Source organism: Sphaeramia orbicularis, chromosome 1, assembly GCF_902148855.1.
Source record: "Sphaeramia orbicularis chromosome 1, fSphaOr1.1, whole genome shotgun sequence".
Taxonomy (NCBI): Eukaryota; Metazoa; Chordata; class Actinopteri; order Kurtiformes; family Apogonidae; genus Sphaeramia; species Sphaeramia orbicularis.
In genome coordinates this window covers 36,096,449-36,123,257 of record NC_043957.1, presented here as the reverse complement: position 1 = coordinate 36,123,257, position 26,809 = coordinate 36,096,449, and the positions used below count along the sequence as shown (strand labels likewise).

General features: G+C 40.1%; 1 protein-coding gene across 2 annotated transcripts in view; it reads right to left on the bottom strand.

The window, feature by feature from the left end:
- Window positions 1-1,413: 1,413 nt before the first annotated feature.
- Window positions 1,414-26,809, bottom strand: part of ube2o (ubiquitin-conjugating enzyme E2O) — a 44,782-nt gene continuing 19,386 nt past the window's right edge. Inside the window, exons 2-23 of one of the 2 annotated variants that reach the window (XM_030136541.1) lie at window positions 26,462-26,521; window positions 25,996-26,106; window positions 23,659-23,756; window positions 23,449-23,512; window positions 23,178-23,321; window positions 21,879-21,988; window positions 21,623-21,773; window positions 20,710-20,767; window positions 17,976-18,129; window positions 16,243-16,398; window positions 14,843-14,997; window positions 14,336-14,448; window positions 13,147-13,275; window positions 12,230-12,319; window positions 11,810-12,134; window positions 10,489-10,856; window positions 10,066-10,246; window positions 8,526-8,662; window positions 7,418-7,621; window positions 6,529-6,586; window positions 4,578-5,406; window positions 1,414-4,244 (exon numbers count right to left, since the gene is read on the bottom strand). In XM_030136541.1, coding sequence (XP_029992401.1) covers window positions 4,208-4,244; window positions 4,578-5,406; window positions 6,529-6,586; window positions 7,418-7,621; window positions 8,526-8,662; window positions 10,066-10,246; window positions 10,489-10,856; window positions 11,810-12,134; window positions 12,230-12,319; window positions 13,147-13,275; window positions 14,336-14,448; window positions 14,843-14,997; window positions 16,243-16,398; window positions 17,976-18,129; window positions 20,710-20,767; window positions 21,623-21,773; window positions 21,879-21,988; window positions 23,178-23,321; window positions 23,449-23,512; window positions 23,659-23,756; window positions 25,996-26,106; window positions 26,462-26,521 — 3,732 coding nt within the window. In that variant the 3' untranslated portion in view covers window positions 1,414-4,207. Of the gene's footprint in view, window positions 5,407-6,528; window positions 6,587-7,417; window positions 7,622-8,525; window positions 8,663-10,065; window positions 10,247-10,488; window positions 10,857-11,809; window positions 12,135-12,229; window positions 12,320-13,146; window positions 13,276-14,335; window positions 14,449-14,842; window positions 14,998-16,242; window positions 16,399-17,975; window positions 18,130-20,709; window positions 20,768-21,622; window positions 21,774-21,878; window positions 21,989-23,177; window positions 23,322-23,448; window positions 23,513-23,658; window positions 23,757-25,995; window positions 26,107-26,461; window positions 26,522-26,809 lie in introns of both variants that reach the window. The other variant, XM_030136548.1, reaches the window with a different exon arrangement.

Sequence of the window (26,809 nt, the reverse complement as noted above, 5' to 3'; positions counted from 1 at the left end):
TATTTTCTTCTTCATTTTTAGATTACAGACTAGTCCACATAATGAACCGTGATGTTTTTGGTCATTCTCCAGCATTTGCCTAATGTCACCTCTCATGTCACGTATTTAGCCCACACATTTGAACCAACTAAAAACTAAATATTTACTGCCGCACCAATTAAACACCTTTAAAATGTAATGTCAATCATCACATGTAGCCTATTTAGTCATTAAAACATTAGCGTTTCAAAAAAATGCAAAAAACATAAAAGAGCCAGTCGTTTGAACGGCTCTTTTCAGTGAACGGCTCCCTTCAAAGAACCTAAGGTCCCATCACTATGAGTTTAACGTGGAAGGTGTAGCCGGCGCTGGAGCCAGGTCAAACCCACCAATAGAAACTCTTCTCTCATCCATCAGCCTAGGCCCCGCCTACTAAGTGCAGTTGTAACTCGCAAGCAAAGAGGACTGGTTTACACTGTAAGCAACATGACCTTTCTTTTTGATTGCCACTTATTGTCTTTCGCTCTTAAATCTCTTTTTTGGTTACAAATCTATTCTATTTGATAAAGAAACAAATGTCTCTCCATAAATACGACTCATGGACCATTTCAATCAGACCCATAACGTCTCCAAGGAAACCGAATAACAAAGAGCACAACAATCAAAGGCAGTTTTATGTTGAATGTGGAGATCTGGAGGTGAAGGACACAGTGAGTCTGTGCTGTTGTTTAACTGGATTCCAAAAGAGGGCGCTGTCTACATTCAGACTGGACTCAGGTTGACCCCTCAGTGACAGGTTAGAGCTAGATTAACACCAGCGCATTCATTTTAAAGTCAGAGTGAATATTAGATATTTGTGAGCAGTGTCTTTTCAAAGGCAGTTTGTTTGATACGCAAACAGAGAATCCCAGTGTTCAGTGAATGCAACATAATGCAGTGTTTGATCAGTGGCCTGTGCAGTGGTTCAACTACAAACATGTGGCTCATGTCAGACATCACACTGCATTTACAGGTGCTGTATGTAAGAATTATGTTCCATTTAATCACAAAATGGTCCTGAATGTCACCAGACAGTAAGGAATCATGTTCATTTCAAATACTGATATCACTGACAGTAGTAGTCCAGCCAGAATATTCACATTTGAAAAGCTCAGCGTCAGCCCAGAAGTAAAGTTCATGTTGTCATTTTGTGTTTTGGTCTGATGCTCCGCCCATCACCTATCTGCCAATCACCAAGTCAGTAGTGTTTCAGCATCCAGGTTGCCAGTTCCCACTGCGCTGCAGCTGGAACATTTCTGATCCTAAATGTCTGATGTTACTAAACTTTATTATTCCCAAGTACATCGTGACAAGTGAGAAACAAAATAAGGATATGTATAGAAGACGCATCTGAAACATGGAGATGACTGAAAGTAATAAAGGCCACAATGTAACTATAGTACTGCTTGCAAAGTTTAATACATCACTATACAGTTGTCTTAACGCAACAAAAGTAAACCATTAAAAAATGAGAAATGAAATAATTAGTACAGTACACACTCAGCATTTTGTACATATATGCCCCAAGCATCCACATGACTTGTTTGAACTCAAGTTTGTGTTAAATATATATGCATCTATATATTTCAATATAGTCATGATGTCTGTACAGAGGGAATCAGGCTACAAATCATAACTTTATTAGTTCTTTTTTTAATATATCAATAACAGGCCACTGTGGAAATGTAGACATCGTACAGTCAAGTCTTGAGTGTAGCCCGTTCAGAGGGCTTAAAGCAACATGTTACATGCTTTGGCTGTAAAAACAAACTTCTCGTAGTAATAATAATAATTATAATAATAATGGTTTGAATCTGAATAATATACACTCATACACAGAAAATAGTACATAGCATCATGTGCTTGATATCCTGCCAGATTTTGCTTCAAGATCTAGTGAGATCGCTTCACATTTTCTGTTTTTGCAATTTGACAAATGGAAAAGAGGGAGCAGGAACATCACCTTCTTTGTTCTTGGCGTTGTTGTGTGTTTGTCCCTTCTGGAAACACTATATCCATGGCATGTACTTCTTAACTCTTCTGACAGATGTAACCATTAGACGAAAAAGGGAAAACACACTCGTTCCAAGATCTGTATCGGTGATATTTTACTCAAATGACAGGAACGTAAACAAGGCTACGGTGAAGACGACAAACACACCCTCGTCCGGAGCAGTTAAAGGCAGAGAAAGAATGAAGTGAAATGAAATCCACAAGGACAAAATGATGCCTGATTGCCACATCTGAAACAGGAATGCCAGCAGAAGTCAGGTAGGAGGAATGGAAGACAAAGCAAAACAAAATACCCTCATTTATAACCTCTTCGTTTCCTAAGTCTCTTTAAAACACAGCAAGTCCTGGCTCACGGTTCACCTCTTCTTTCCAAACACTCTTCAGCATCAAGGCTCTTTATTCAAGTAAATACCAGACAGCCAACGCTCTGTCATTTATTATTTCACAGATATACTAAGCACAGGGGGTTTGTTTGACCTGTTGAAGAAGAATTACAATAATAATAATATGAATATCAAGATAAGAAAAAATAAACATTAAATATGAGATGAGGTTATTTCTAAAGATGTAAACAAAGACTGCACTGATTTCTCCCAGGAAGCATGTATCGGACCTGAAGGTGACTTTTACGTCAGGTCCCTGAACTTTTCACAGTAAATTACAGCAAAATGTGTGGCAAAATGTTTATTTAAGAAAATAAAAGACCTGTGGCAACAGTCAGCGAGGGTTTATTGTTGCTGTAATTTCACTTCTGTGGAGTCGGCAGTCACTCAAGTAAAAGAATAGATGAAAAAAGGGAAAAAAATAAAAATAAAAAAAGAGAATATAGGATAAGTGCAACATGAACAGACTGTACCTTGTATTCTGATGGTATTAAACTCTGCACGTGCAATTTCGGAAAGGTAAATAAGAATATGGAGACGGCCGAGAACAAAATGAGAGATCTGCACTATTAGGGAGGAAAAACACAGGGTTTAGTGGTTCTAGTGTGTCTAAATGTCTAAAGCAGGACACGAGCAGCTGTGCACATGATGGTCTGAGATCATTAAGAACAATTCAAGTAAGGCAACATGTTGACATGAAATGACGGAATGGATGCTGTATGGTTTTTTTTTTGTTTGTTTTGTTAAATTTGTGTCATTTGCAGTGAATGTAGGATCACCTCTGTCTCCTGACCAGTGAAAAAGTGGAGCATTGTGGGTAAAGGCTCCATTCTGATAACTTACAATTAACCTCTGTGAGTAAAACGCATCGAAACGTCAAAGCACAGGTTCAAGTTAGGCAACGTTCTAACTTCTACAGAAAGTGAATGTAACTTTACTTTTTATGGTTTTTGTCTTTAAACGTAGAAGCGACAGCCGTGTGAAGCTGTGACGAACCTGAAGCAGTGAAACTCTTTCGCCGTCGTTCTGTGCCCGGCTAACATCTGTACAAACGGCTACAGCGCTCTGACCTCCAGAGGCGATTGTAAACTTTGTCACTCGATGTTTGCTGCGTGGTTCAGTGCGAGTGATTGGCGAACGGTGAAGCTGTGGTGGCTGGCAGTTTTACTGACATTCAGTACGTTCTACTTGGGTATTTGTGGATGTGTGCGTTGTGGTGTTTGTGGATAGAGAGAATTTTGGCAGAAAGCGTACAACCAGTGATGTCTATTTAAAAAGAACCCATCTGGTTAGAGTATTTATATGTCACCCCTCCCAGACCAGACTGTCCGTTGGTTTGTTGTGGTGCAGGATGTTACAGCGATAGTATCAGTAGTGCTACACAGAGCCGCTTGTGGCCCAACAGCCAGAAAAGCTGGACTTTGCAGTTTTTTTATTGGAACCCAGCATTCTTTGACCTCGTCCAAAATGTAGTGACGATCATCAGTCTGACTGACAGCAGAGTGGTTGTCCCGCAACTCTCCACCTGTGTGATGGAGGCTGCTGGAGGATCGGTGGATGGGGGGTGCAGGTGGGTTCATGGCACAGTTTCTTTCATTCAGTCCTTCTTTGCATCCACACCACTTCCGCTGAAGTCAAACTCCTGACGCGGGAGACGGGGAGAATCATACACCATCAACGGCCTCCGGTAAAAGCTTTCCATGTTTCCCGAAGCACCCATCAAAGATGGCGGCTCCTGTGCAACAAGGTCGTCCCCATAGTTACTGATGAACACGTGTAACGTCCGCCGTTCTTTATTCATCACACACATACTGGACATCGGCGAGGACACTGAAGGAGAACAAAGACATTATCAAGTCATGTCCGAATCTGTTCGCTCTGCTGATAAACGCTGCCGTTCTCCTGCGCCGATGTGGAGTTTGGGGCAGCGGGATTAGTGAAGGAATGGAAATAAAGGATATGAGCAAAAATACGGGCAGTGCTGGGGGCCCAGTGCAGCTCTGGACAGGGGTACACAGGATTTAAGACTGTAGCAAACCCCGACCAAGACAACAAGAGATGAATCCTCTTCTACAGACTGAGGCAGATGAAAAGGTAGAAGAGAAGGAAGAGAAAGGAAAGGACAGTGCAGAGATGTGTCGGGGAGCTGGAGGAGGCACTTACTTGTCCTCTGTGCATTCAGGGATGCCGGTGGCGGCCAGTGCAGCTCTGTACTGCAGCAGCACGCCGCGAACACTCTTCACAAACCCCTTAGACAGCGGGAAGAGAGGAAAACCGATGTCCGGGTAGCCGCTGCCCTCTGGAAGGAAACTCCGGTAGCTCTTTCTCCGTTTCTTTGGTCGTACCACAGGCTGGCTTCCTGTGGAGCCCACCCCTCCTCCACTAACCGTGGCAGAACCCGATTCTGACGTCCCGCCACGGGGCACACATCCAGGGACTGAGGAGCCGCTCCTGCTGTCGGCGCTCACAGAGTTCCCCTGGGTGTTATCGCAGTCTGAGTGGTGGCTCAGCTCCTGTTGAGAGGTGGCTGTGGTGGAGGGGGTCAGCCCCGAGTCCTCCAGCTCCTCCTCCAGAATACTGCTAACACCCATTGCCCCCTCCTCCCCGGGTTTACTCGGGCTGCTGTGGGCCACCGCAACAGGCCCTGATCCCAGAGGCAGCTGCTCGTCCAGAGGCTCCACAGACGAGGGTCGGTCCTTGGAATGCTGGGCCCGGCAAGACGAGTGCGCCGCCTGGCCCCTCTCGGCACCGTCGTTCAACTCCAGCCACACCTCCAGACGGTGGACGAGCCGCCAGCCGTTAGAAACAAAGTGCTCCTGGATCTCCTGTTTGAAGACCTCCACAGGGTTCTGCAGGAGCTGCGTCATGGACTGGACCATTTTAATCAGGGCCATCTCATTGTAGCAGCGGCTGTTCTCGTAGCCCTCCTGCAGACCCCGGTCACTGTCAAAGCCAGCCTCGTTATAGTACGGCTCATTGACGAGGATAAGGCCTGTACGAGAGGGAAAATAAAAACAGATTTTTTACAAACTTCTTAAACCAATTCATGATTAAATTAAGACTCTGAACACTCCACATCCACTCAAAAACATTTATCAACTTGATTTTGTGCCTGTCTGTATACTCTACTAAGTCCAGGACTACAACTCCCATGACTCTTAGATGAGTCCAACTAATGCACCAAGGTGCACCTGGTGTTCCTGGTGAACCTGTTGTTCTCCTACATCATGTCCTAGATGGTGATGCCTTGAAGGTGTGTATCCAAATGCTCACATGATAATCATCCAGAGTTTTAAACACTTCAATGTGCAGACGCTTGTTTACATTTTTTTCCCCATTCAATTTGAGAATTGAAGCAGCTGATATTGGATGAGCAGTATTTTTCCCTCAATGTAAGACCAGTATGAGTCTGATTTAAGAGCTACCTCGGGTCCATTCAAGCAAAAAAGTTTGAGAGATGACAGAAAGTCCCAGTGCCAGAGATAGTTGTAAAGTAAATGTATTCACATTTAGCATGAAAGTGTGACAGGAACACAACCCCACAGAGCTGTGTGTGTGAAACAGTTTACTGAGACCTACAGTTATTACTCTTATTAATTCTAATTATTAGATTTTAGGCTTGTGGAAATTTTACACAGCATCAAGGTGGTGCATGAGGATAAATCACTGTTCTATTTTGATTCTGAGGATGTAGATAGAAGTCAATGTTCCAGACAAACTGCAATTATCACTTTCACTCCCCAGGCAGATCTCAGCTTCTGACTCAGTATTTTTGCAGGAGTCAACCAATGTGAAAACAGATTTATTCTCGACTGATTTAAGCAAAATCACTACCACAGGAGGAGAACACATATTTGAGGCTACATTAAAACTGAACCAGAGACTTATTTTTGTACACTCAACAAATTAATTAGATTAAAATCTGGATTGAATTCACTGAGCAGAGCAGATTGCGGAGTGACTGTCGGTGTGGAGGTTATATATTTAGTTGAATGGCTGAGCGACATTCCACTCAGAGCCCTTCTGAGCAAATGAACATATGAATAAAACATTTCAGTGCTGCAGAGAGGAGAAGGAGGACAGAGGAGAGGTGTGTGATTTTGTGCACACTAACCTTGTATGGAGATGAGGACCTGCAGCAGACTGGACTTACTGGTCCACCTCTCAGTTCCCTGTGGATTACGACATAATTTTTAGGTGTATTGGGTTGACGTTATGAGTTGTATGAGGTGAGGCTCAGTATTGGACTTGGTCAGCAAACACTGTAGAACACAGGTGTCAAACATGTGGCCCAGGGGCCAAAACCAGCCCACCAAAGGGTCCAATCTGGCCCCCGGGATGAATTTGTGAAATGCAGAAATTACACTTTAGATATTAACAATCAAGGATGTTAAAATAATTTTAGGTCAATTCAACCTAAAGTGGGTCAGACCAGTAAAATACTATCATAATAGCCTATAAATAATGAAAACTGCAAAAAAAGAAAAAAAAAAAAAGAAAAATTACACAAAAATGTTTACATTTACAGACTAGCCTTTTACAAGCAAAATATGAATAACCTGAACAAATATGAATAAACTCAAATGTCTTAAGAGAAGTATGTGGAATTGTACCAATATTCTGCCTGTTACTAAATGTTTTGTGTATTTGTAGATCCATCGTGATTTGTAAGTTGTAATGCATTTGTATGAATGATAAACTTAGGCGTAATATTGTTAAAACTGCACTTATTTTTCTTAAGAATTTCCAGGCTTGTATTTGTTCATGTTATGGTCAAGTACAGTTTGTAGATGTAAACATTTTCATGACGGAATTTTACTTTTTTTCACTCAAAAGTATAGAGAAAACTTTGGAGTTGACATTATTTATTAGTTCTTATGCTATTATTTATATTATGTTACTGGTCTGGCCCACTTTATATCATATTAGGCTGTATGTGGCCCCTGAACTAAAATGAGTTTGACACCCCTGCTGTAGAATGTGAATTGTAAAAGCGTCCTCACCTTGCCGATCCAGGTGCCCAGCAGACTGACACACACTTTGCCATTGTCATAGAGGTTGGGGTTGAGGCGTCCGCTGCACTGGGACAGGTAGCGAAAGAGAGGCGGCACAGCAGGGTAAATGTTGGGCAGCTGGATGTCAAACAGGAACAGACCGTCCTCGTAGGGCGTACGAGTCGGGCCTTTGATCAGAGCTGAAAACAGGTCCTGTGTAAAAGAAAAAAACAAAACAAGCAGAGCGTCACACACACAGATGCTTATGTGAATCCTTGTAAATTTAACCCTTTCATGCATGAATTATGAGAACCTCAATGGGCCGAAACACAGTAATGTCCAATCAGAGAGCGAATTTTAATTGATTGCCATTCCAACGTTTATTTCACTATAAATTAGCTCCTTGTTTTGGATAATCCCTTGTGGTCCAACTAAAGCAAAAACGAATTTAAAAGTAAAAATGTGGGTCAAATTGTCTCTAAAATGTCCCGTCAGAGAGATTTTAAATACCGTGTTTTGACCCTTATCAAGATTTTTTTTTTTTTACTAAGTGTTTTTATTCCTCTTTAGGCCTGAAAAAAAAACAATGCCATTGAAGAATTTTTTATGAACCTATTTTTCATGGAGTTGCAAAAAAATATCCACTCAGCTGGACATCATGCATTTAATTTTTGAAGCAAAGAAACATGTATTTACTGATACACTGTGTGAAAACTATGAAATACATTTTTTATTGCTGCTAATCTGATGTTTTGTCACATTTTAACATACTCTAATATTAGCTATTACTCATTTTATGGAGATAATATGCAAAAAAAAAACAAAACAAAAAAAAACTACAGTCTAATAACAATAACAACAAACTGATTTACACTCAAACATGTTAGTGCAGATCAGATTTATCAAGAACAGCAAAGTTACAGTAATGGTATGAATGGCAGTGTTTGGGATGATGCATAGGCGTCCACTGCGTTGGCTGATATGAAACCTAAAACATAAAATCCATGAATATACAAGAGAACAGATGTAGAATAGCTGTCTACTGTAGTGACCAGTATGCATGAAAGGGTTAATAATGTGGTGCTAAATAATATAAAGTTAAAAACAGAAAACCCACCATGCGGTCCTCAAAGGTTTTAACCATGATGCCGTCTGGCAGCGACGTCGCTAGCAGAGCCATTTCCTTTCTGACTGTGCTGAAGAACTTCTTGGCTTCTGCTGGCTGAAACTCCATTTTCTTGAATGAGTGTGTGTCTGCAACCGAGACACAGAGATAGTGATTGAATTGCAATACAGAAGGAAATAAAAACCTCCAACGTAAGACGGCTTGTTTCGGCAGGAAGTGGGGATGTGACTGTTTGTGGCGTTTGAGTACGATTACAGAAAGGAAATGGGAGGCAGTTACTATCACCGTCACTGTCAATGTGAAGCAGAGTGTTCGGTGTCCAAGTGGTCAAAACAAAACCTGTAAAGGGATGTGAAGCTGCAGCGGCTACATTTACACGCACACTAATACTCCACGGTTATTCCAAACAATATTCTGAATTTGATACAGGTCATGTATGCAGTGTAGTCTCCTGCCTGTGGTGTAAATAGAAAAAACAACAACTGTACAAAGCTGCTCTAAAGATGCAAAATAAAAGTACACATTTACAATGACTTTATGCATACCCAAAAACCTGCTCAGATCAAATATTATACTCTGACCTATTCAAGATGGTGGATAGATTTACAAATGACACGAAGGAAGACAAAAGCAAAATATCTCCACCATCTTCAGCCCTTTCACTTTTCCACATTTTGCTGTAATAGTTGCCATATTACTATTATTTTCAGACAACACCACCAGTGTATGACATGAATAATTTCATAAAACAAGACTTGCGCGTCAAACTTTGCAAAACTAACCTAACACTAAGCAGATCCAACAGTTTAAGTATTATTTCTCTACCACTAAAACCCGCTGAACAAAACAAAGAAGAGCAAAAATAAATAGCGCATTATGGTGTGACAATTACGAATTTTGTTTTCTGATCAAAACATGGTTTTATATGAATGAAGCGTCTGCTACTGACTGCTACATTGTTTTGTGCTATATCTGAGTGAGTCCAACTGGAAACAAATGGCCCAGGCCTTATCAAGTTAATTATCCATTTAAACAGCTTAATAGATATACAGTGATGGAAAAAGATTTGCACACCCCATGTATTCATGATACATTACATTAAGAATCAGTCTTAGGTCACTGAACGATGCCAAATATTGTTATATGCTTCCTTCTGCACATGCTCCGTTCCATCAAGGTCAAACTCGATGTTTAAGCAAAATAATGGAACACATCCAGGGCACGACATGTTGAAACTGTCAAGAATTTAGTTTTCTTATTTTTTGTTGTTAACAATTAGCAAAACAAAAAAAATCATTTACATTTGTTTGCGTCAAACACACAAAAAAAGATTTTTCTGCAAATAATTCATGACAATATTTATGTTTGTGTATGATTTTTCCACTACTGTAATGTTTTTTTTCAATGTTAAAAACTGACAAAAAGCTTTTTGTTCATGTTAACACTCATTTTATTAGTATACTATACCAGTATACTGTAGGTTAACCTGAGGTCTCCTGTTATAACAATAAAAAGCTGGTTTATGCCTCACCTGGTGCCCACTCCAGCACAGAGAACACCTCTCCCTTGGCACTGGTAAAGGTGACGCCTGGTTTGCCACCACTCTGTTGGCACAGTACTGGTGTGTCGCTGAGAAACTCACTAGGCCACTCCTGTCCACTCACAGGTGTTTGGGGCTCCTGCTGGGGTTTTTCCTCCCCTGGTCTCTCCACCTGAATGGTAACATGGCAGCAGATAAGATGAAGGAAAAACAAATAGCATTTATTTTTGCTGATTTGACACATACAAGGGAGAGTTACAAACTTTATTTATCAAGATAACAAAATAATTTTTCAACATAAGCTCCATTAGAGTCTAAACACTTTTGTAATCCGTGTTTCTATGGGTAGATTCCTTTTTTGTAGAATTGCTGTGGCTGTCTTTGACATTCATCTGAGAACTTCCAGACTCGTACCTCTGTGACTACTGCTCCACTGCCTCCTGCTTCCACCACTGCCTCCATCTTTTCCTCCTCCACTATGGCCACATTGTCCAGCGTCTTCCTCAGATTCTCCTGTAGTTTTTTGATGTCATCCAGGAAGCGTTTCTCCTTGGTTGGTTTCTCCGGAGCTGTGGGCGTCACCGAACTCGCTATGTGTGTTGTGGAAGCGGGTTCGGCAGAGGTGGGGGAGGTCGGAGAGCCGCCGGTCCACAGCTGCTCCACAGTCATGTTCTTCAGACTCTCCAGGATCTTCAAGGCTTCTTTCAGTTCTCTGAAGCCTCGAGAACCTCCGTCCTTACTGGGCTTCTCGGCTCCGTTCACTGCTGCTCCTGGAGTGGTTCCTGGCAGAGGAAATTGAAAGGTCACACCAAATTCTAACAGGTAAACTCAAAAGACTTATCAGACGGGTCAAAGATAGTGGATTCTGTGATGTGACATGTTTTATAAAATGAAAGGGTGTAGTTGAATCATAATAGAGCAGTCTGGTACGTCTGTGTCTATGTGATGGATGTAGGAGATACACTGATAGACTTCCAGTGACCAGAAGTACATGTTTTTCAGTTTAATCAGCTGAAAGGTCTCAAATATATTAAATTCTGTGTCATTTACACACTAGCCACATGATTTACCTTACACACACCAGAACAGAGGTAGTAACATCACGGACAGACACCAATATGTCGTCACCATGAGTGAGGATGACACATGATTAGAAGTGACTTGACAAGTGAAATGAGCTTCAGTCTCTGCAGAGGTGAATCCAGGCTCTGAAACAGCTGTGCGTCACTGCTCGTCTGTTACTGCTATGATGCAAAACTGGGACGTACAGCGACTTGTTTTCAGCTGGATTGGATTTGTACAGACGGCTCAAAACAAAGTGCTTCGGTAACCCTTTTTGGTTTTGGTTGAGTTCTGGTAACTGGTACAGTTTTGAAGAAAATGAAAAAGCTATTTAAGTCAATAGACTGTAATGAAAATACAGGTTAATATTAATTTATACACAGAATGTGTACTCTTATTCATAGTGTTTGTAAAGTAAGGAATCATCTGATTGGTGAATTTTTACCCCACCCCCCAAAGGGGAGGCGAGGGGTATTGTTTTTGGTTTGTTTTGTTTTTTAACACTCTAGCAGCAAAACTATTGGTTGAATTCATACCAAACTGGGATTATATATCGTCAGTGACCCAGAATAGATCTGATTACATTTTGGGAAAAGCAAAGACATAAGATGCACTGTGAAGTTGGTATATTTCCCTTGAAAATATTGTACATGTTAAAAACCCTCTCCCTCACCTCCACCGGATGCAGGACTAGCCACAGCCACTGATCCTTCTCCCTCCTCCCCAGGGCCCCCTTTAGTGGGGCTGGTGACCCCGGCTTTGCTGCCCTCCTGTGGGAGGGTGATGAACAAGGAGGAGCCGGTGGGCGTCGGGGTTGGGGTCGCCGTGTCGGTGGCGTCTGCGTTGTTGACGTGACTGTCGTCCTCCGTGGTCAAACCATTATCTGTCTCCCAGCTGTCACTCTCATCCTCCCACTCCTCAGTGGACAGAACGCTGCTCGTCTCCTCCACAGAGTCGTAGTCCGTCTCTTCGATCTCAGACTCCACGTTGTAAAGGTGCTGTGTGGAACAGTCCGACTACTTGTAAATATTTTGCTACATCACTTATCACTCTTAAGGCCAAAGGTGATGTTTTATCAAGGGAAAACCCATACCTGTGGCAAGACGATGGTCATAGAGTTATCTGCCCAGACCACCTCCACTTTGCTGCTTACATCCACTCTGGACACCTGACCCACCGACGTCTGATGACAAACATATGTAGAGATGGTCATTATCAGCAAGTAACGGCACAATGGAACACATTTTGACTCAAAGATCTGAGCCAATTGTTTTTTAGCATGACACAGGTGGATGAGAAACAGATGAAATGGTGTTGTATTTGTAAAATGTCCTGTTTTCCTGAACATTGTCCTGAAGGAAAGGCACCAGGGTCATTCACATCACAACAGCTGACCTCTGTGGACGCATAAACATGCTTTCCCAGTTATCTTACAAAGAGGCTTTAAGGATAATATGACATTTTTGCCTTAGGTTGGTACCACCAGAGAAGCTAAACGTTGAGCACTACGTAAAAAAAAATTAAATGATGGAGTAAAATAATGTCTTTTGATTGTTATGCACAGTATCTAGAACAAATATCAAATCTTTGTCATAAAAAGCTTTCAAAGATATCTACCCAACATTTCGCCATTTTTTATGCATTTTTTTATATTTCTACTGACATAATATTTGTGTTTTAGACTTACTAGTTGTTTTTTAGGGTTTTAACACTTAATTTTTATTATACTCTTGAATATATGTATGCTTTTTTTATTACTATGTTGCAACTTGATGACTGATACACTTTCAATTTGGTTATACAATGACAATAGAGATGCTGTTCTATTGGAATTAGATTTGGGGACCAAACTGATGATTAAAAGTAGCTTTAAGCTCGAAGCTTTACAACTTTAGGATGTCTCATGAACCCAACAATTCTTAAACGTAACAATGATTTTTTTTCAAGAAAATCCACAAATTAAACTTGGAGTGCATGGTGAGCTGATAGGGAATTATGTTTTGTTTTCACCTCATTTTCACAGTCGTTCTGTCCATTCTCAGAGTTCCATATTCTGATGACAATGTCGGTGGTGCGGAAGTGGAAATCTGGGTGATCTGCGATGTCGTAAACACTGACATCCTCCTCCACACCGATGACCTGGATTCATCAAATGAACAATTAAGTTGAAAAATGTGTAGTAAAAGTATCACAAAATGGGACTGAATGCTGCCATGGTCATAACATACAAGAATTTTCAGTTTTGATTAATCTGTGGATTATATTTTTGATAACTCAAGTAAGTGTGATGTGATGTACTCAAATATCTGTTTGGTCACAATCCAAAAATATTCAGTTTACTGCCACTGAGGAGGAAAGAAACAGATAAATATTCACATTTAACTTAAGTGAATCTGAGAATTGAGCTTTTTTTTTTTAAGTTGCCAAACTGATGATCAATTATCAGAATAGATTAACTTAGTAGCTAATGAGTAATCAATTAATTGTTTAATAGTTGTAGCTCTATATATTTGTATGGGGAAGAAAGTGTCAAGTAAGGAAAGAATGTGTACTATATGAAAAATAAAATTCACACAACTGTACAATAGCTTTTACCTAATGTGGTTTCATAAATATGCGTTCACATCCACACACAGACAAACAATCTGAATAAATGGAACACTATTTTATAAAAGGACATATTAATAAATGGTGATGTAGTACATGCATTTTTTTTATTTCACACTACATTGTGCAGAGACTGTATGGAGTTTTGAGATTCCATGCAGTTCCACAAATGCACAGTGCTTTTAAGGGACAGTGGAAAACTAGGACATCTGAATGTTTGGGGAATTCATTTGCGATTTAAAACTGGGAAAGACGTTTTCCTAAATACAATAACTTGTCATTTCTCGACAACAGTAGAACTACTCCGTACCCTGACCCTAAAACACACCAGTGGAAGACTTGTTCCTCTGTTGGGAAAACTACTAATAGTGTGTATCTCACACTCCAGGGACTATATGTTAAATGATCTGTTTTTAGCAAAAATGTGTACTTTGCAATATGAATATAGTAAGAAAATCAATATTTCAGGTAAGAGGAACTGACAGTATTTCCTCTCCGTGTACTTGCACATTGATCGTTTTTGGTCTCTCTCCTCTATACACTATAAGACATACACTCTTTAACACACAGTTGTCGTGTTCCTCTGACTGACCTCCACGTCGTCGCTGGTTGAGTTCAGTTTGATCCACTTGACCACACATGTTCTGCCCTTGTGATCACCAGACTGGATCACACCATACACCCCTGGGTCCTGAAAGGCTTGAGCTGATGGGAGCACACACCCATATAAAATATACATTAAAAAAAAAACTAAAAGTAAACACAACACAAAGAGCAGAAACCTCCTCATGCAGGTCAGTAAAAATGGATTTGTCTCAGAGGAATTTTGTTTTCACTAGCTAACACATGACAGCTTAAAAGTAAATCTGTAGATTTTCAGTCCATTTCACACAAACTTAGCATAGTTTCAGTGAGTGACCTAGATACTGCAGGTACTTTAATGGCTGAGTGGCCTACATAAAACACCTCATCAGAGTCCATAGGGACAGAGATCTGACACACACTATGCTTTCCATAGTCTAAAAAAGAGATAAAGAACAAAGCAGGATAGTGCAACACAAAGAAACACACTAAATCCCATTCAATTTCAACTCCTTACGTCTCTTGTCTACTACAAAGTCCCCAGGACAAAACTCGTGGCTGTCGAGATGCTGGATTGGGATGAGGTCGTTCGATCGGATCCCCTTCTCCACCCGCCCGTCCTTCCACATCACATCTGCGGTGGTCTTTGTGGACACCACTTCCACTGCCACACTGCAACAGCATGGACACACAAGAGTTAACAAAGGACAGAAACACTGGTGCAGTCTCCTTCCAAGATCTAAAATTATACTTCTAATTACTTCAACCTGATCTTCTGTATTGATTAGGAGATTTGATGCAGTGAATTTGGCGTCTTGGATACTGTCATACAAATCCTGACTTCCATAAACATGACTTTTTGGATTTCTCAGTTTCATAAAATCAGCTTAGAAGTTGTCAAACTGAACTAGAGTCACGCTTGAAAGGTTTTATTTTATTCTAATTAAATGATAAAAGTCCAGAAATCTGCACAAAAGAAAGAAGAAGGAGTATGTACTATAACCTGGGGTTGTGTGTGTGTCATTGTCCAGCAGAGGAGATGATACCGTCAATAGTCTGACATGAAAGTGTTAAACATAAGAGTCAGACTGATCGACACATTAAGCCCTTTCACAAACAAGACAGAGATGTTGAAGGGCCACAGAGTTGTCGGTTTCTGAGGAAAGCTGCTGCTGTGGTCGTATGAAAAGGCAGCAACAGATGTCGATCTGTACATCAGCCACATATTGTATCAGGTGCATAGATAAAGTGAATGTCACAGGCTCTAAAGCTGCTGACAGTGTCCAAATGGACCAAGAGTCAATCCCAAAGACAAAAACAAATACATAGATTACATTAAATAAAATCACAGAAATCACAAAGCAGCAAAAACTTCGGCCTCGTGTAACAGGAAAGTAGCTGCTCCTCATAACATAAGGATCGTGTCCAACACATTTCTGTTAATACTTTTCTCCAGAGTATCGTCTGAACTTGCACAATCCAGGCTTTCCTGTATCCCATTCATACTGCTGTCTCATTTTCATGTGTCTCTAAACAACCACCTCTGATAGGACATTTTGGAGACTTTTGGAATTGAGGTCAACGGTTAATATGCTTCTCAATAGGAATTACTGTATTTTGTGGGACAATAACAGCTACAAAATCATTTACACAAAGAATTTCCTACTTTTTTTTTCTTCTTTTATTTTTACAAGTAATGTGATACTCAGTATGTTCAGTAATCCATACTTATTCATTTAGGTCTTTACCACTTTGACTTTTGATGTTCAGGTCACCTGTTATTGAATTTCTAATAAAGTCAAAGATGGTTAATTATCATGTAGATTGAGGAGGATGGAGATGTAGAAGCTGGATATTTAAAAAAAAAAAAAAAAATTAAATAAAAATAGACAAATTTTAGACAGAATTGTAACTTGCCGGTCTCCAGGTTTGAACTCGCGGGGTATCTTGGTCCTCTTCTTCTTGTGCTTCCTCTTCAGGTTGCGAATGGAGAGCGGGATGCTCTTTTTGCGGTTCGTTCCCAGACCGCCGCTCTGAGAGGAGGCTGTGGAACTGGCAGACGATGTCAGCGAGCTGCAAACAAACAGGCGTGAACACAGGTCATGCTATTGAAAATACACAGTTCTCATTTACAGTCACAGCACAGACACTCAAATAACAGGAAATGAGTCATAAAGTTTGGCAAAAGCCTCCACTGGGATTTAACTACGGAAATAGTCAAGATCCATCCATTTGATAACTACTGCACTGATTAACATGTGTCAGCAGTAATGAGTTGTTTAACCCTTTACCTGATGCAGTAGCTTCTCACTTCTTAAACCACCATCATTTGGATAGAGCGCATAAATATTGGACTTTAAAGGTCATGTGGTCTGATGATTCCAGATTGACCCTGTTCCAGAGTAATGGGTGCATCAGGGTGAGAAGAGAGGGGGTTGAAGTGATTACCCATCATGCCTAGTGTCTATAGTACAAGCCTGTGGGGGCAGTGTTATGATCTAGGGTTGATTCAGTTGGTCAGATCTAGGTTCAAAAATGTTATGAGTCCATAAAATAAAGTCATCTGAACCTGAAAATACTGAAGGACTGGGTCTGAACATCACAGGACTTTTTTTCCCTGATGACACAGACATATTCCAAGATGATCATGCCGGGACTCATCAGGCACAAAATGTCAAACAGTGGTTCAGGGAACATGGGACGTCCTTTTCGCACATGGATTGGACACTACAGAGTCCAGACCTGAACCCCATTGAGTAACTTTGGGATGTGATGGAGAAGACTTTACACAGTAGTCCAATTACTGTCGTCAATACAAGATCTCCGCCAAAGTTAGTACAATTCTGGATAAGCATTGCACAGCATAAACAATACTTCAATGTGTCCTGTGATCACAGCTAATGGCAGTCCAATAATATATCGTGTATGGGATGTTTTGTTTAGGCGAGGCAGTATATATTTCAACAATGTAAAAAACATCAAACTGTGAATAAACCTAATACGCTTATTTCTTCCACTGTATCTCACACCTATATAAACACACACTCATGAAATGGCTTTTAATTTAATTCAATAACAAAGCTAATCCACTTTTATGCTAAATAATAAAAATATAAATTTTGAAGCCAACATCTACAAAATAATTCACCGTGGAAAAAAAGAGCAAACAGGACAATTAGTCTTTATTATGCCATGTGCATGGTTTTGGAGGAAACAATTAGTTTTCACAAGATTTAAGCGAAAATAATGTAATTCTGTTGACGAAGTAAAGAAGAGCAGCTGACTAATACACAAATGACAAAACACTGGAAATGAGTGGAAAAGTTATTGTACCAATTTTTCCATGGTGAATATGTTGCATTAGTATTTGACAATTTCCTCTCTCTGTTGATGAATACTTTACTGGAAACATGTCAAATTGTTTTCTAGTTCTGCCAGTACAACAAAATGACAAAAGGCAGGACAACAGACAACACAGCGAATGGCACCGTTCCAATACATAGCATTTGGTGGAAAAATGCTGAATTGTCTTCCAGTTGTGCTTCGGAAACAAAATGGTGGCAGGCAGACATGCCAATTTCTAAGTGCCAGGGGACTAATAAAAAAAAACCAAAAAAAAAACCTCATGACAGTAAATCAATCGAGCAGACCTGGTGTCATCGGTGTCCTCTGCGGCCTCGTCATCGGCGTCCTGCTCTCCATGTTCAGCCAAGGTATCGTTGGTATTCTGGTCCTGAATGGGAACCACAGGACCGTTGTTGTTGTTAGGATGTGGCGCGTCTGTCTGCTCTGACTTGTGTTCACCTGGTGAGAGACAAAAAAAACCCCCATTCAGCTGAAACTCTAAACTACACATTATAGAGATTTGTATTGTCTCTCCCTGGTGAATAAATGAAAAAAAGAAAAGTACAAGAAGCTACTATAGGATTTATTTTGTTATTGCCTGACGAAAAGACAGAGCTCTATCCTGTATTTTCTTCTTCAGCAAAATTTCCAATTAGTCTGTTTACAGTGTACCGAGGACTGCCCCTTGTCTCTCAGGATCTGTAAAACTCCCTGATGCTGCTCTGTGTAAAGGTCCTGTAAGCACAAAATAATGCTTACTTTTCTGACAATGATATATTAGAGTGTGTGTGAGAAAAAGACAAAAATATATGCTTAGAATTTCACATTCACCTTTAGAAAAATGCTTTAATCTTCTGGCTTTATAGTGTTCAAACCACATTTAGAACCATTTAGTACCAGACCACCGTTTGGATTAAACAGCCACTCTTGGATTGAATCAGAAAAGGTGATCTAAGTCCTGATCAATTACAGCATGAAAAACACTATAATGGTTCTGAATTTTAGACCAGTCGCAGGATGTTATGCAAGGCCATAATTGAGAAACACAGAAGAACAAATGGAAAAAGTTAACCCTGAAAGACCCTAACAGCCACCAGCGACCAAAAGCATCTACTAATCTGAAATGTTTACTAACATTTAAACCACTAATCCTATTAATACAATTCATATAATTCAGATAAAGTGCAGTTTCTGGGCCTTTAAGCAGCATCACATGTGTCTTATTTGCATGTTCAAAGGCTCCATATTGAACATGGAAACCTCATCATTTTCTGCAACATTGATTCAACACCAAACCCATGTAGTCTGTCATGACAGAGGTTGTACATGCTTGTTTCTACATCAGTTTACTGATATATTTTGTTGAAAAAGTCACCTTTGCTTCATTTTTCTATGTTTTCATACAATTACGTTTGAATTAACTGAGCTTATGTAAACATCTACATAATCAGTAAAATAAATATTGGAAAATACCAGATTTCACAAAAAAATGCTGAGGATAATATAATAAATGGTAATAAATTACTTAGGAGAGGTTAAATGTAGAGGAAAAATTAATGTGGAAGTCGACACAAAACTAGTTCAAGGAATTTAAGGGTTGAACTGAGGTCAATTATTATCCAGACATTAGACACACAGCTGTCTATAAAGGGTAGATGATGATGGAAAGATGCATTAGTTGACTCCATTATGCATTAGTTGAAAGTAGAACTAACTGGACCAAAGGTATATAATCTGGGTTCAGATGTTCAGATGCAAAAATACCCTTTTGTCTTATTGTTAACATTTAAGGCTTCAACTGAAAACAATCATCTTTTTCATTTATGAAAAATGTGTAAATTAAAGCAGCAACCTTTACAATTTTGTTCTCTTTGGAGCCCCTAGTGGTGATAAGTGGCAATTACAGGTTGGAAAAAGGCAAGATGGTGATCCCACCTTTTTACCACCATTGACCGATTTCCGCAGCCAAATCAAAGGAGTAACAGAGGTGAGACAGGCTGGACTTTTACACAGATGACCTGTGTTCCAGAATCAAAGGGGCGGTGACGCAGCGCAGCGCAGCCTATAGTGTGACATATAACTTCTGCGTTGGAAATACCCCGAGCAGAGCGGTGTTGCTAACCTCTCCAGAGTATTTCACCGTTCCACAAATGTTAGCATGGATAGAGTCCTCCGCCCGAAGTGACAACAGCTGGTGGATCTCTGCGTCTCTCCAGTTCAACATCTTTCTGGTCGCGTTGATATGTTTGTTTACTGTATATGGCCCGGGCTCCTTTTTAAATCACCCCGGTGCGGGAGAGACAGCGGGCACATATGGAGGCACTGGCATGGATTCTGTGGCAGCCACCCCGGGTGCCGCAGAATCCATGCCAGTGCCTCCATAAGTGCCCGCTGTCTCTCTGGCATGGGGTCGCTGTCATCAAAATGTCACACCTTGGTTGTGGAACGAGAGATGTTCCTTTTACATAGTGTTTCAGAATCATGATTCCACCTTTCTACCTCCAGAGGCATTACAAGATGGGACCAAATGATCCCACCATTTTGTTTACACAGACATCGTTCCAGATAAAGGTAAAATATTCCCATAACGGAAGTGCTGTGTAAAAGGGGCTATAGAGATGGTCCGGTGTGATGTCATCCAGCATCAGTCAGCTGACAGTTGAACCTGTGGCCACGCCCCCATAATGACCACACTGATTCACATTGTTAGATTTTATCTGTGGTGGGGTGTCCACTCTGTCACTAGAGGTGGGTGTTTTATTCCACTTAAATGTCTGAAGCAGTGACAAGATGACACAAATACAGCACAAATACACTAAAATTGAAACTACTAAAGTTATCACGTCCAGTTCATTTGAGATTCCCAGACTTTTATTTTTAGGCGAGTGAAAGTTTTTCTGTACCAGTCATGAGTCACAGCCTCAAAAGGACTTGGCATTGCATTAGAGCTGAAGTGTGTAAGTGTGTGTCCATGCAACTCATTGATAGTTCTCTTTATACTGTGTTTTGTTTTTTTTTTTGCAGTATGTTGTCTGGTACCTTGTGAGTCAGCATTCTCTGTCTTCTTCCCTGATTCCTTCTTGAACAACCTTTTCAACTGCAAGACACACAAAAACACAGACACACACACTGAGTGAGAGTGTGAGGATCATCATAAACACTCAGCTAATCAAAGGTAATGAATATGTCTAACAACAAGAGGCCGACTCTCTCTAAATCAGGGGCGTTAAACACATTTCAGTTCAGGGGCCACATACATACAGCCCAATTTGATCTCAAGTGGGTTGGACCAGTAAAATAATAGCATAATAACCCAAAAATAGTAACTAAACATTTTTCTCTTTGTTTTAGTGCAATTAAGTAAAAGTGCAATTTTAACAATGATATCCCTCAGCTTCTCATTTACACAAGTGCATTGGACCTTACAGATCACAGTGGATCTACAAAGGCACAAAACATTTAGTAACAGGCAGAATATTGTTAAAATTGCATGTAGAGTATTTTTTAAATAAATTTCAGGTTGCTCATGGTTGTTCATGTTATTCATGTTCATGTAATTTTACTTTTTTCACACTAAAACAAACACAAAAAAGGAAAAAAATTGAAACTGTAATTGTTTATAGGTTATTATGCTATTATCTTACTGGTCCAATTCACTTCAGATTGGACTGTATGTGTCACCTGAACTAAGCTGAACTGTTAATATCTTCAATATAATATTTTCCACCTTGCGCAAATTCACCCTGTGGGCCGAATTGGGCCCTTTAGTTGACTGGTTTTGGCCCGCAGGCCACATGTTTGACACCCCTGCTCTAAATAATCATCCCCTGTTCAATTACTTGATTCATTAAATATTAAGATAATACAATGACAAGATAGAGTATTGCTGGGTAATAATAACTCCAAAAACAAAGTATAGGTAAATGATCACTGAGTTCACATTTTAACACACCTTTCTGATCACAGGATCCTCTGGCAGGACGGGGATACCTTCAGTACCGTCACAGGTCACACGTGTAGCGTCACCCTTAGCGGGAAATACGTAGAGGGCTCTCTCTCCCAGCTGCCTCTGGGTGTGGTCATAAAAGCCCAGACGCTTCACCCTAAACCCGACCAGTACAGCAACATTACTCAAAGACCAGCAGCAAAACATGTCACATCATGCAAACAGGTACAACACACCTACGCGTAGCAACAACAGGACCCACCTGTGGAGGTTTTCCTGTGTGATGGTGGAGGGAGGGGGGTAGACGCTGTCCGAGCCTTTAGGGGAGTAGCTCTTTGTGATCCATGTCACCTTCAACTCAACCACTTTCACCTGAGGAAATAACCATGTCACCATGGTAACTATTGATGCTTTTTAATATAAAGAAATAAATGTAAAATTAGGGCTGAGTGACCTGACCAAAAGATCATATGACAAAAAGAATCACGTTCACAAACTGAATCACAAGTTCTCTCCTTTGAGAAAATGTAGGCAAATTACAACCTAAATATAATAACTTCTCTAGTTCTGGAGGTTTAAGCTACTGTATGTGCAATGGCTTTTAATTTTTTTTTTTTTTTTATCTGACTAGAAACTGTATTTTTGCATGATTGTGGACCAACATTATTCTAGTCTAGGTAATTAATGGAAACACTGCAGACATAGGTAGTCCTCTACCTATGGCTGCAGTGTTTCCATTAATTATCTAGACTGTGGCAGATTAACATGGCCTGTTTTTACACTCTATACCATAACTCCCAAGCACCTGTGTAAACCAGACTCGTTGCACATTGGAGTTCAGACCCTGGACCTGCAGCTGGACTTACTAGTGCTTTATCATCATTTGTTCAGCAGAGTCAGCAAAAGACACATTACACAAACTCTGCAAGTTAAGGCAGACTAAAACCAAACACTTTAGTGCAGACAGATGCTGAAGTGTCACTATAATGAGGCTGAAATAATTCACCAGCCTTACAATCTGAGCTGGTGACATTACGGATGCAAACCCCAACGGAGTATGCAGAGCAGTACCACTGGAAACCATGGCGGCAGCGTTGAGATTTGAAAAAACTAATTTGCAGAAATGGTGGAACTTTTCAAAGCGCGAATGTGAGTTAGTGATAAATTACCAACATACTTATGACAACTACCCATCTCAGTATCAACATTAGTATCCACATTAGTAATACCTCCTGTCATCAGTGTTCAGTCAGTATCTTAATTACAAGCAGCGCCCTCTGGTGGATTGATTGACAAACGCTCATTAAAACACAATGGACGCATGGCGGCAGTGACACTTGACACGGACGTACCTACTTATGAATGAAAATCAAGCATGAATGGGCCTTTCAGCTCCAACGTGTAAGCTTTTGATCACATTTTATATCTTTAGTGAAGTGTCTGCTGAACAGATGACTGAAGTGGCAGTTATTTTATTCTATACAACCAGACCAACAGCTCTGAAACGCAGATGACGACTGCAGCTACCAAGTGTGACCTCTGGAACAAAAAACCATCTTACCTCTTCCACAACCACCCTGAACTTGTATTTTCTGCTGAGGACAGGTTTGACCCCTGATAGCCACTGTACATTAGAGAAGACTTTGGCTGGACCAATCAGGACCTGTCCGGGGTAAAAACCGTACGCCTCGTCAAAGAACAGACCCTGTGAAAGAAGAAGAGCAAAATGCATCGCTTTTTTATACAAAATCAGTATCTGACTCTGATCTACAGCTACTTGCAGACAACTTAAAATAACGAAGCTGAAGTGACAGGAGCTTGTGGCTACGTACCGAATCGCTGACATGTGGGCAGATGTCGTAAAGCTTGGCACCGTCCTCCACGCTCATGGAGCACCTGCAGGGAGGCGAACGGAGACATGACTGGCTGACATTCAGTGGATTTGGCACTGATGAATGAGTACCAGGACGTACACGCTGTGACAGACTGCCACATGGTCACTGTACACGCTATAACCACACATACACATGGTGCCGCCCTACCTGGCTCCATTTGAGAGCTTCAGAATGATGTGATTAGTCAGGTCATACACCTTCCCCAACCAGAAGTCATAAGCGATGTAGTCGTTGTACATAAATGACTGGAAAACAATTGGAACAGTCAATTTTACAGAGATTAGGTCTTTATTTTCATTTTATTACAGTCATAGCTCACAGCTTCACTGTGTTTTAACCAAAGCTACAGAGGTATGTCATTACGACCTCTTCTTCAGACCAATCCTCTAACACCTGAAGCAAGTCAGCGCTATAACACAAAAGCAGTTATATAAATGCGTTTATCAATAAGCAGAGGACCATAAAGAAGCTCCATGGGCTTTTTAATCAGAAAAAATATATCGCCAAATCCAAAAGTTACCCAACATATTGGTTGTGATGGATATGAAATGGATTTGGTATCACTTTCATTTTACAGAACTAACGTATCCTGATTATTACCATGTCCTCTGAATAATTATGTAATTTACTGGACTATGGTGATGTTATATAATGTACAGGCACCGTCTACCACGGAGCACTGAGGTTCATTACCCAACATAAATCCATCACCCATCATTTTTCATTGTATGTTCTGACTGGATGGCCAGTCTTATATACTATAGACCTAGCCATCAACATGGTCTTATTAATAAAGACTATTTTAGGTACTGCTACAGACATCAGGCACAAAAACATTCTGTCCAAGGACTTCTTCATACTATCTGACCCTAAAAGTCCATATTGCAGTACAGGTGTGTTAACATATGCTGACCTGACTGCTTGGAATCAGTTACAAAACCTTAAGAACTTGGTCATTTTAAAGTTACTAAAGCAAATTTTTGATGAGCTTATATTAGTGTTGATAGCTTGCCACAAATGTTATTGAATGCTACTGACTCTGTCACCTCTACTGGCTAAAATGCTCTAAGAAGGGAGATTTTTAATCTAAATGGCCATGTTTCCGGTAAAATATCCAGGAAAACTGAAGCTAACATTGGAAAAGTTACAAAAACAAAAATGTCAATTAAATGTATTTCTGTAAACTGGTTTGCGTGAAATTGTGTAGGATGCATTAAGTTGCCAGCAGGTGGCACTGTATGCTACATTACACATGGTTCTAATGAACAGAGTAGAAGAAGCAGAGCATTCTGTTGACATTTTCCATTTAAAGTGGCTGTGATGATTTTTGCACAGATGAGACAAGAGGAATTACCTGGTTTCAGTCAACACAACCTGTTGTACCAGACACGCTTTCACACCAAATCTGAATGTGGCAACATGCAGCCAAATAGCTGATCAGTCAGTTGATGAAAGTGTGTTAAAAATTCTCAGAAATTATTTTTTAAAAAGTGTTTCCATTTGCTCTGTGTGCGCATTCACTCATTTTGCAAAAAGCACTTCATGTAACTGAAATTTTTTTGTAAATTTCATTTTTTTTTCCTCTTAGGCAGTCTTTTAGCTTTGCTGTTTTTACAGGGTTGGAATGGGTGTGTATTTATCTGTAACAAGAAATACACAGGAAATATGTGTATAGCATTTAAACACACAAAAAAATCAGAATTAAGCAGCTTCTGCAGGTAAAGTCAGTATTTAGTATGAACTCCATTTAGATTCAGCAAATCTTTAACTCTCTCAGGTTGACTGTCTTCTTAAATAATCTCATATATATATTTCATGGTATTTTATGCCTTTCTCTGTCCAGATGATTCCACATAGCTGAGGCAAAAAATGTGTGGTCATGCAACTGTAATATAACACAAGACTATTTAAGAAAACACCAAGACAGTCAACCCAAGAGAGTTAACAATTTACTAAATCTAAACGGAGCTCACATTAAATACTGACTTTACCTGCAGAAGCTGTCTAGTGCAGATTTTTTTTTTTTTTTTTTTAAATGGGTGTGTGTGTTATTCAATACTGTGCACATATTTCTTGTTAGAAATAAAGACACACACCCATTACAACCCTGCAAAAACAACAAATCTAAAGGCTGCCTCAGACTTGCACTGTACTGTACATTTATGGAAACCAAACTAAATGAGACTTTTCTTGGTTAAATAAAGGTTAAATTTAAAAAAAAAATTGGTTAATTACAGGAAAACACATATTTAGCAAATACTTAACAATACAGTCTTTGTGCCAAAACACAGACAAATTAAGTGTCGACTATTGAAGTGAAACTAAAAGCTAACTTTTAGATTAAGTCATCACTTCTCTCCATCAGATCATATTTCTAGAGCAGAACATAGAAAACAAGAATAACACAGTTAAAAGGAGATATTTTAGAAAACAACCCTATAAAGTTCATATGTGATGACCTGATGGAGTAGATTTCTCTCTTACCCAGATGTGCTGCAGGTCTTTGCTGTTGACTGGATATAACACACAGTTTGTTCCCACTAGCTTCACCGCACACTCAATGTCAATGTTGGTCACAATACCACACTGGTTGTCCTGCAATGCAACAGAAACAGATTCAGCACACCTTCATATTAAAAATAATAAGCACTACTTTCTATTCAGAGAGTCTTAAAGTGAATTTCAAAGAAAAACTCAACTATGTTTAAGACTTCATAGTGATGTGAGACTTTGCTGTAACACAAAAAGTTTTCTCTAAGTGTCTACCTGTGATTTTATTCTAGTCATGTCTGATGCAGCAAATGGAACAGAGCAATGAGAAGTGACAAGACTGACAAAGAGCGAGTCTGATTAAAAGAAAGCTTGAAGTAATAAGACAGAATGGAAGAAGTGAAGTGAAAAGAAGGGTTATCGCCACAGAAAACACACTCACGCTGAGGACTGTGCTTACATTAGAATTGTTTCGTCGCACAATGTCCCGAATGACAATGGATCGATCTTCAAGTTTCAGCTGTAAAAGAAAAAGCACAAAACAAGTTTAGAAAAGGGTAGCCAAGACAGCTGGGTGACCTCAATTATGACATTTCCGCCACTGGTATTGAAACTAATTTTCTTTTTTTGGAATTGTATTTATTACAATGACCCTGTGATGAACTTTAGAGACTAACTTCACAAAGAGGAATTAACGAAGTAGTTGTGAATCACATTTACATTTAGACCATGACAACATAAGTGATTTGTCACACCCTTGTCCTGTCGCTGCTCACTGCAACCTGCCCAGTCAGCAGAGCTGCAGCAT